Source organism: Melanostigma gelatinosum (assembly GCF_949748355.1).
Source record: "Melanostigma gelatinosum genome assembly, chromosome: 14".
In the NCBI taxonomy this organism is placed as follows: Eukaryota; Metazoa; Chordata; class Actinopteri; order Perciformes; family Zoarcidae; genus Melanostigma; species Melanostigma gelatinosum.
Window position 1 is genome coordinate 2,378,627 of NC_136647.1, and position 10,844 is coordinate 2,389,470.

At 41.0% G+C, this 10,844-nt stretch overlaps 1 protein-coding gene across 1 annotated transcript; it reads right to left on the reverse strand.

Moving 5' to 3' along the window:
* Nucleotides 1–721: 721 nt before the first annotated feature.
* Nucleotides 722–8,573, reverse strand: foxred1 (FAD-dependent oxidoreductase domain containing 1). The gene is made up of 11 exons (XM_079283169.1): nt 8,312–8,573; nt 7,725–7,945; nt 5,927–6,037; nt 5,198–5,316; nt 5,000–5,094; nt 4,486–4,587; nt 4,289–4,365; nt 3,881–4,008; nt 2,941–3,070; nt 2,752–2,856; nt 722–2,145 (listed from the first exon to the last, which is right to left on the reverse strand). Exons 1-11 carry the CDS (start codon nt 8,454–8,456, stop codon nt 1,891–1,893), a joined length of 1,488 nt encoding a protein of 495 aa, XP_079139295.1. The 5' UTR covers nt 8,457–8,573; the 3' UTR covers nt 722–1,890.
* Between the last annotated feature and the right edge of the window lie 2,271 nt (nt 8,574–10,844).

Below are 10,844 nucleotides of genomic sequence, written 5' to 3' on the forward strand. Positions count from 1 at the left end.
GCAAAAACTACCTCAAGCAGCTACAGCAGTAAAACAGCGTCTGCATTCATGTGTGTGTAAAGGAACATTTCTGGGTCAGTTACTGGTCCCGAACAAAGACATGAAACCACGTGAAACTATGATTTTAGCACGGATGAAACAAGAACACAGGTGGTAATTAATGAGCTTTAGAGGAGATGGGTGGCAGGTTCTGGTGCTTTGGACAGAGCCAGGCTGTTTCCAGCCTTTGTGCTAAGCTAAGCTAACGGTTCTGCTGACTGTAGCTTCATATTTACCATAAAAACATGAGCTATGAAACTCTTCCTTTAATAATGTCATATATAGTCGAGTAACACATTTGACTTTCGGTACCTTTAATTTGCTGACGGTAGCTTTTTACTTAAATTGGGTTTCGAATGCAGGACCTTTACTTGTGATGACGAGTATGTTTAGCAAAGTTTAGCTGAAGTAAAGGGACAAGAAGTCTGGAAACAAAACCATCCACGTTTTTTCATTCTCAAAGTAAATAAACACCGATCAGGTCATCGTTCAAAGCTCTATAGAAAGTATTACTCTACACAACCTACTTTAATGAACTAAATACACAGAAATGAGCCGTTAATGTTGATCCTGAGAGCAGTTTAATGTGCCACATTAATATGTGAGGACGGATTAAACTGGACTATATCAACAAAGGGTGAACAACCTGTTGGACCAACCGACACCATGATTTAATATGCATACCATTAACGCAGCGTTCATCCCGTCTTTAAAAATCATTAATAATTTCAGCGTATCAGGGTCTTGAATTAGGTGCTTTTTATTAATCATGTTCCACAAGGACGTCATATTTTCTCTTTAGTTTGGAGTTTGAAATTGAAAAAGCTTTGAAGGTTTTTAAAAAGGTACTTTATTTTATTGAGGCCCTGATCCGTTCTCTCTCTCATTACAGAGAATATTCACTCTACCTTGAAACGGCAAATTAAAATTGAGCTGAAACAGTTTGACGAAATGTCTCCATCTGGTGCACAACGTCTCACACAACAAAATGCATCTATTGTACATTTCGAGGTACTTGTACTATTCCCATTTTCTGTTACTGCTCAGAGGGAGGTATTGCAGTTTTTACTCCACTACATTGATTTGATAACTTTAGTTTCCGTTTACATTTTTACAGATTAATGCAAAAATATATAAAACATTCAACTCGTACATTCAGATGTTTTGCATTGTTCCAGATTCAGCTCCCCGTCAGCATGTGGTGATGCTTACACATTACATAATATATACGACTCTAAAATGGGCCAATCTGCATAAAATGTATTTTTTGTCTTTCCTTCGGGTTCATCGTTATTTTTGTCTGTTCAATCAATTTGAACATTTGACGGGTTCATCAAACAGTCAAACATAATTTCCTCGCCTGTGTGCGCGCGAGGTAACGCACATGGACGGTCTGGTTCTGACTGTACCTTTTGCTGTCCCTATTTTTTCATAAGAATTTCTCACAATGGGAACTCGTTACTGTGGAGCCCAGATACTAATACTTTGCTACAAGTAAAAGTCCTGCATTCAGAGTATTTCTACACTGTTATTGCTACTTTCACTAGAAAGATCGGAGTACTTCTTCCTCCGCTGACTGTCGACAGGAAGTCGTTGGTGTCGGTTATGTTGTCCTAGTCTGACCCCCCAGACCTGCTTCCTCTGAGGCTCTGACACAACGTCACACCTCCTCTCCGCTTCGTATTTTCTGAAAAGTTCATGTTTTTTCCCCACCAGATCTGAGTTATTAACCTGGTGAGTTCAAACTCATTCATCACTGATAGGCCTTCTGTTCACAACTATAAAGATGGAGACCAAAGTTGTGAGACTTGTGGCATTAGCAGCGTGAAGGCGTCCAGGTCCCGGCCTCCTCTACACGATGTTCCTCTCCAGCATCGGCTCCTGGGCCAGAACGCGCCGGAAGCCGAGGCCGCTCAGGTTCAGCGTGGTGAAGTCTCCGTCCAGGATCAGCTCGGCCACCGACCGACCCACCGCGGGGGAGTGCTGCAGGCCGTGGCCGCTGAAGCCGGTGGCAAAGTACATGTTGTTGATGAGCGGGTGCATCCCAATGATGCCGTTCTGGTCCAAGGTGTTGTAGTCGTAGAAACCGGCCCACGCACTCGTCACCTGACGGACGGAACGAGAGAAGAAGAGCTGAAGACACTTTCATCCGGATTGTTAAAACGGTCCTCAAATTAAACAGACAGCAAATCCTTATTTTGTGATCGCGACGTTGCATAAAAAGATGAACACTGTTTAACACCTGTGTGATCGTATGTGTCTACATTTTAAATCAGTGATTAGAGAGAAAAGACGTGAGAAAGTTTGTTTCTTAACTTTGCTGCCAAACATTCGACTGACAGCTGGAGAGACAGACGGGTAACGTTCTCACTCACCAAGCTGCTGCCGTTTAAATACAATCATTACTTTATTATTGAGACGTTTTCTGACAAATCAGGGTGATGTGCACACTGTTTCCTGTAGAAACGTACACATCAAGGAGAGGTTTACAGGTTCAAACTTTTGTTTTGTAGCTTAGTGACAACAGAGGGCTGAAAGAAATGATCAAACTCTAAAAGTTATCTGCAAAGGTTGAGGCTTTGGGCAAGCTGAACAAACAATAAAATCCATAAAATAACTGTAATGATGAGAGTAATTAGATGAACTACACTAGCATAAGTATAGAATAATTGCCGAATGAAACCTCTTTTATATATCGACGTATAAACCGACCTTCAGCTTCTCGAAGGCTGGAACACGAGAGGCCAATCTGGGCCAGACCTTGTCCTCAAAAAACTGGTGGTCCACCTCCAGGTTACTGGTGTCTGGCTCCTCCCCCTGAGGAGGAAAACAAAATAAATATTCTATTAATTCTTTATCATAAAATAGGAGAACAAGAAACCGCTCAGCAGAATAACAAACCTCCTCTGGCGACATGCCGGCGATGTAGTTCCCTCCTAAGCCTTCTCTCCTGAAGTACACTCCAGAGTAATCAACCAGGAAGGGCGTGTCCAGACCGGGACCGTCAGGACAGTGGACCACATACACATACCTGAAGAAGAAGAGATATCTTACATGCAGTATAATCCCGTGTACTTTCCCGTCATTAAAGCATCGGTTTTTCACGCCGACATTCAGTTGATTTCTGGCATGAAACATTTCAAATGAAAGCTTCTCATTCGCCTGAGTGGAAACGCTCCAACTAAAGCATTCGTATCGGCCGAGAGCCTCTCGAGGCAGCATGGAGGAGGATTTAGTGAAGGTCTCGCAGGGACGCTGAAGCCAGTTTAGAGAAAATAAGGACACTTAACATAAATACTGGACTTTACTGACATGTATTCTAATGATCTACGGCTCTACTGTCGTCCTCGGTTCAATTAAAATCACTGATGTGCGCTCTCTTCAAAGACACAAACTGATTTCACTGATCTACAGCTGCCTCCATCAGTTCGTGTTATTGTGTGACTTTGGTGTTTTAAATAGTTAGTTTGGATTCTAATAATAATAATAAAACACCCTGCAGGCGAGTTATTTACAAGTGTGGCCGTTCAGAAAGACGATGCATCACTTGTGTTCCCGACGTGTTTGAACACGTCGTATAAACCTTTTTTCTTTGCATTGAGTGTTTACATCCATTTTGGGTGAGCAGTGAAGGAATTCAACGCCACAATTCTTACCCTCTGTGTTTAAAAAAGAGCTACAATTGTTGTGAAAACCCTCAAATTAAAGCTGAAAGTCGGCACTATAACGTCAGAATGCTAAAGAGCTGCACTCTAAGGGGCACTTTCAAAGAAAACTAGACATTTTGACAGCAATTGGGTTGAAAAAGGAGGAAAATAAGCCACTTGAAGTCACCGGCGACCTTTTGCGCGGCTCCACGGGCAGAGGGATTCCCAGCATCTCTGGCAGCCGAGCAGAAGAGGCTCCCGCTGCATTCACCACAATGGCACATTCCACCGGCTGGTACTCCAGACTGTTGGGCATCTGCACCTGCTCAACACCGGACATCCCATCATGAACAACACTGCGCTGCTGCCTCAGTATTTAAAGACACATCGACTACATTAACCCGACAAAAAGTCACTCCAATCACCTACAAGAGGCAGCACTTCTTTCAGTTTTCAGATATTCATTCGCAAGATTCAGAAAGACGTTTTTAATTCTATGTTGGATTTAAATCTATCTCGGCCTTTACAACAACAACAACAAAGAAGATTCTCGGCTCATACAACTCGACAGGTTGATTGACAGCTACGTGACGCTCGCTCACTTTGACAGATCCGATCCTCCTGAGATCCATTTCATCACCATCAGCAGATAAAATCCGGCTGGTTGTGTATTTTAAATCTGAGGAAGGAATAGAAACAGTCACACAGTCGTAAAGGAAATCATCGTAATGAGACTGAAACAATCAGAGTTACTGTACATCGGGATGTTTTTGGTGTCAGGAGAACCACAGTAACAAACCTGTGACTTCTCCACAGCACTGGATGACCCCCATGGAGAGGGCCTTCCTCCTGAAGGCGTTCAGCAGAGTCCAGGGGTCGAACCAGCCCTCGTTCTCCAAGCCTGCAAGTCAGGACGCAGGGGTAAGAAACGTTTGTTTACTGGTGTCACACTTCTTCATGAAATCATAAAGTGTAAATGAGTAACGACATTGAGGAATCACAAACAAATGCACAGATATGTTGTGACTGCGCGGCTTGTTGCTCGTCTCACGTGTTCAGGAACATATTTGAGTTCACTGATCGGCTGTAAAATGAGTTTGTGTTCACAGCTTTTCCAAAAGATATAAGCAAAACACTGCGGTCCATAAACTCCCTTTTGAACGTTGATATAATCTTGAACATGACTTTTTGGGAGTTCCTCTGTCACATTATTATCTTCGTAAATCTGACCCTCATCAGCCGAGTGTTGCTCAAGAAGATGTTACGATATTAAGGAGTGACTAAATATCAGCCCGTGTGTCATCTGCTCTCACCGTGTGAAGCGAGCGCCACCCCGTCTGTGTTTATCCACGGAAACTTCTCCTTCAGCTGTGTCGGAGAGAGGAGGGACACTTTGGCTCCGGCGTTCCTACAATCACAAAGTGAGGTTGTTTAATTGAGGAATAATAATCCCTGAAGTCAAACTGTCCAAATACAATCTCTGACTGGAGAGTCTCCGTTAGATGAAACACCTCTGGGTGCTGTAGTTCTCCTCCATGATGTGAGCCGCCTCCTCGCTGGCCAGGAACAGGTATCCTGACTGGTTGAACTGGAGGTCCACCGGGTCTTCATTCAGCACGCCGAGGTGTTCCTGAGACGACGCAGAAGAGTCATTCATCTACTCACAATACGTTACAAAACATGCAGCAGATACAAACAGATGCACATCACGCTGCCATCAATGGGCTTGAGAATTTTTTAAATATTTCCTTTTAAAAAATATATATATATTTTACTCAATTTATTGTATTTAAGATGAAAGATTGTATGTTTTATTGTTATTTTATAGATTACTTATTTTATTATATTTAAGTGGCAATTTAGTATTCTATCTTATTGTTATTTTATTCATCACTTATTTTATTGTATTTAAGTTTAAACATTTTATTCTAACTAACTTCTTCTATTTTGTTGTCATTTTATTTACCACTCATAACATTGTATTTAAGATATTTACATTTTATTGTTAGTCTATTAATCTAGTTTCTATTTCACACGTTTTACTACTTTTTCTGTTATTGAGCTTTTATTTCTACTTCATGACTCTCTTATAATTTGTCTCAAATTATTAAATATTTTTAGTTTTTTCTGTTTTCACTGTCAACACTCAAAATATTAACGCGACACAAGTCACTGTCACGTTTAATGATTTAAAGACCCGTCATGGTGGAGCTGAGACACAAACATCAGACGTGACCCACATTGATGTTCCTCATGAAGTCTGCGGAGGCCAGAGAGAGGTGGATGTTCTCGGGCAGAGAGAACTGCTGTCGGATCCCTCCAGCAGACAGAACCGTGGAGGCCTGGGAGTACTGGGGAGAACCAGGAAGAAAGCAGTTAATGAGGGGTTATGTAGAAGAAGAAGAGGCCTGCTGCATGCATGTAGAAGAAGAAGAGGCCTGCTGCATGTATGTGGAAGAAGAACAGGCCTGCTGCATGTATGTGGAAGAAGAAGAGGCCTGCTGCATGTATGTGGAAGAAGAGGCCTGCTGCATGCATGTAGAAGAAGAAGAGGCCTGCTGCATGCATGTAGAAGAAGAAGAGGCCTGCTGCATGCATGTAGAAGAAGAAGAGGCCTGCTGCATGTATGTGGAAGAAGAAGAGGCCTGCTGCATGCATGTAGAAGAACAAGCCTGCTGCATGTATGTGGAAGAAGAAGAGGCCTGCTGCATGCATGTAGAAGAAGAAGAGGCCTGCTGCATGCATGTAGAAGAAGAAGAGGCCTGCTGCATGCATGTAGAAAAACAAGCCTGCTGCATGTATGTGGAAGAAGAAGAGGCCTGCTGCATGCATGTAGAAGAACAAGCCTGCTGCATGTATGTGGAAGAAGAAGAGGCCTGCTGCATGTATGTGGAAGAAGAAGAGGCCTGCTGCATGCATGTAGAAGAAGAAGAGGCCTGCTGCATGTATGTGGAAGAAGAGGCCTGCTGCATGCATGTAGAAGAAGAAGAGGCCTGCTGCATGCATGTAGAAGAAGAAGAGGCCTGCTGCATGCATGTAGAAGAAGAAGAGGCCTGCTGCATGTATGTGGAAGAAGAAGAGGCCTGCTGCATGCATGTAGAAGAACAAGCCTGCTGCATGTATGTGGAAGAAGAAGAGGCCTGCTGCATGCATGTAGAAGAACAAGCCTGCTGCATGTATGTGGAAGAAGAAGAGGCCTGCTGCATGCATGTAGAAGAAGAAGAGGCCTGCTGCATGCATGTAGAAGAAGAAGAGGCCTGCTGCATGCATGTAGAAAAACAAGCCTGCTGCATGTATGTGGAAGAAGAAGAGGCCTGCTGCATGTATGTGGAAGAAGAAGAGGCCTGCTGCATGCATGTAGAAGAACAAGCCTGCTGCATGTATGTGGAAGAAGAAGAGGCCTGCTGCATGTATGTGGAAGAAGAAGAGGCCTGCTGCATGCATGTAGAAGAACAAGCCTGCTGCATGTATGTGGAAGAAGAAGAGGCCTGCTGCATGCATGTAGAAGAAGAAGAGGCCTGCTGCATGCATGTAGAAGAAGAAGAGGCCTGCTGCATGCATGTAGAAGAAGAAGAGGCCTGCTGCATGCATGTAGAAGAAGAGGCTTGCTGCATGTATGTAGAAGAAGAAGAGGCCTGCTGCATGCATGTAGAAGAAGAAGAGGCCTGCTGCATGCATGTAGAATAAGAAGAAGCATGCTGCATTCATGTAGAAGAAGAATAGGCCTGCTGCATGCTAGACTTTCTAGGATACAAGGATTCAGTCTGAGATCAATAAAATCAATCATCTGCTCTCTATATTCATCAGTTTTTCCTTCTTAGCATCCGTAAAAACCTTCTGCAGACACCCTCACACACCTGTGATACCACAAGATGGCGCCATGAAAGCAAATGCAAAAAACCAGAGTAAGAATACAGATGACACAGGTGATGGCCTGATTACTGAATGATGTAATTATCCTTTATGATGTCTTGTTTGATCGTGCATATAAAGTGTTTTTTATATTATATAAATACATGTTTAATCCTGGGGCCTCACCGTCAGGTCCTTCTCCACCACGAGAACCTTCACCCCTCCTCGCACCCTCTCCTTCTGCTTGAGCCAGTAGGCGACGGACCAGCCCACCACGCCGCCTCCGACGATCACGATGTCGGCCCTGTCCGGAGGAAGGTTCGAGTTGATCTGCAGAGGGCTCCAGCTGCTGCCCGGCAGAGCGTCCGACGCCTTCTTCCTCATCGCCGAAAACTGGCTCTCCAGGTCTGAGCAACAAAAGCAGCAACTTTATTCTACTTCATCATCATTTAGGCAACTGTTTACTCTCACCATGCAACTTAAGATGTATTCTGAAGCTTTAGCTACCTCTCTACAATTCGGCATGTAAAACACTTTGATATAACTTCACATTTAAGTGGAGTATCTACTGTAACGTTGGTGTAAGGAGCAGTGGGGACAACTGTTAAAGGGTTGGATGAAAGATAATATGCATGCAGAGTTATAACAATTCAACACAGAGTTCCAGATGTTGCATACAGGTTGCATACATATCTGCATAAACAAATAATTACAATAATATGCTAATTTCTGGATGAGAATTTGGCTCGCTCCTTTCTTTTAAGGCCCCCCACCTTTGAAGAAGTCATTCCGGAGAGGCGTGCCTGTACTCAGGCTTTGACTCAACGGTAGATGTCCACACAGCCGAGTGTGTCGTCTGGAGACAAATAGTCCACGAGCCGTACGCACCGTCACGTGCAGCCTGCAACACGTGGACATCGCTGCGAGCTAACTAGCTTCTTAGGTAGTCGTAGCAAACCAAAACAACAACAAATACGTGGAGACACTATTATCTTGAAGTGTGTACAAGTCCACAGGCACAGTCATCAGTAATATGTCAGCGAGGTCGATTTCAAGTCGGAATAATCACAAGGAGGAAGAGGAAACACCGGTTAGACGGCGCTTTCCTTCAAAATAAAAGCACACATATATGGATATCCACTTCTGTGGACAAGTAAACAAGTACAGTTTGTGTCTTGTTACAGTTATGTTAATCCAATTGGGTTTTTAATACTAGAAGGCTGTCTATTTTAAGGGCTGCAGCTGATAATTACTCCAATTCCGTTTTATCAATTTATCTGATATTTTATTGATTAATAGATTAATTTGTCCAACAGTCCACCACCGAGAATATATTAACTTTACAATTATATTCAGTACATCACATTGAAGAAGCTTCAACTGGTAATTTTGGCATTTTATGCTGAAAAACTAACTGAATAAGTTAAAATAGTTCCAGTCAACGAACTGACTGATGACTGACTGATATTTTTGCTCTGATACTTTTGTGTTTAGTTCATTTTATCAACCGCACAACTGAAACAAAGCAAATATATATATATATATATATACGTGTGTGTATATATTATGTGTGTATATGTAAAACTAATTGGATGTAATTGGATGTTTATAAAGGGGAAGGATATATTTTGGTAACAGTCTTGATTATATATTCGGAAAAAAGGAAATGTTTAAGCTTATTTCATATTGTTAAAAATCCACCACTAATAGGTGATCAAAGTTGACAACCAACAACCTTTCAAACATTCCTCAATACTTGGAAATCATTGCCAAGATCTCTTTTCTTTTACAATAATTTGCACATTCAAGTTACAAAACCAAGCTTTTCTACAGACCTCCATACATACTGATGCATCTTGATATCTGGCTTTAAAGGAGTAAGTTGAATCTCAACAGGAGATGAGAAAGATTTAGCATTATCCCACAAAAGGGATTTTGATTCTGTTCCTTCACGCTTGACGCTGGTTCATGCCGGAGGCGGTGGCTCGTCATGTGACCGCAGAGAGCCAATCAGACGTGAGGCAACTGTCTATGGAGGACAACCCAGCTAGGGCGCGTTTCTTTCCACTCCATATAATTTACTACAAAATAAGAGGGCGGAAAAATGTATTTACGTAAAGTTTAAACAAACAAATTAAAATGTTGTTTTACATGTTCAACAGTTTGTCAGAAGTTCAGATGTGATTGGTGGGTAATTACACCCTGTAATATTTTATTTTTATTTTTATAAAGTAAACTGAATAGAAAAAGAATACATACTGTATAAACACAGTTGTGTACAATAAAAAAAAAAAATATTTATGAATATAATCTCTCACAGTTAAATACCATATTAAACAATCATATTGGATATGTATATAGATACGTATATATATATATATATATATATATATATATATATATATATATATATATATATATATATATATATATATATATATATATATATATATATATATATATATATATATATATATATATATATATATATATATATATATACGGTCTGAGGATAAACCAGTCCAGGATGCCAACACAATAACAGGCATAATAGCAGGAAGTTGGTCATAATTAGAGGAACACATACAATGAGACGTGGGCAGACTCATGAGTCGGAACTCGAAACAAGGTTTTAAATGATCTTTTTAAAAAGGGCAACAAAGGGAAATCAGCTAATTTTGTGTTTTTTGGGTTGAAGCAGTTTGAGACACATTACATAAAAGTTAATATGCACACGAGATTAACATAGATACAAATAAAAACACACCACGTTCACCATTGATCCAGTTAGAGAGCCACTAGAGGGCTCACTGTCAAAGATGATTTATGGTGAGAACATGTCATTCAATACAAAAAAAGTTCCATTGTGAAATTTGCTTCCCATAAAACACAAATGATTTACTGATTTACATAAACTGTGGTAACATTTCCTCTTTACACTCTGCATGTTTTATCTGAGACAAAGTACGATAGGAGTTCAATCCAGACAGACTTTCATCGTAGTTGAATACGTTTATTCTGCTGCTGTCATATCAAGTAAAACATTTTAAATTGAATCTTAATTATCCCTGTCATAAATTATAATTAAGTGTAATAATCTCTCATAATTACAGAATATATCAAACAATCTTTCCTGAAAGCTGAATTTGCTGTGGTTTAAAAGAAGAGTAATAAGTACGGTGTAAGACTATAAGATGTATGAATGTATCAACTTATAGGCTGGGGTTTACTTATTGAAACAACTTTTAAAAAGTTGCTTTTATTTTGAAGATTGCATACGGAAGTAGTATTTCATACCCTGAGTTT

Coding starts and splice junctions, on each gene's coding strand:
- foxred1 (XM_079283169.1), bottom strand. CDS start 8,456: ATGTCCACGTGTTGCAGGCTGCACGTGACGGTGCGTACGGCTCGTGGA. Junction 4,366..4,485: donor GTGCTGTGGAGAAGTCACAG/GTTTGTTACTGT, acceptor TTCCTTCCTCAG/ATTTAAAATACACAACCAGC. Junction 4,009..4,288: donor GGAGGATCGGATCTGTCAAA/GTGAGCGAGCGT, acceptor GGTGTTGAGCAG/GTGCAGATGCCCAACAGTCT.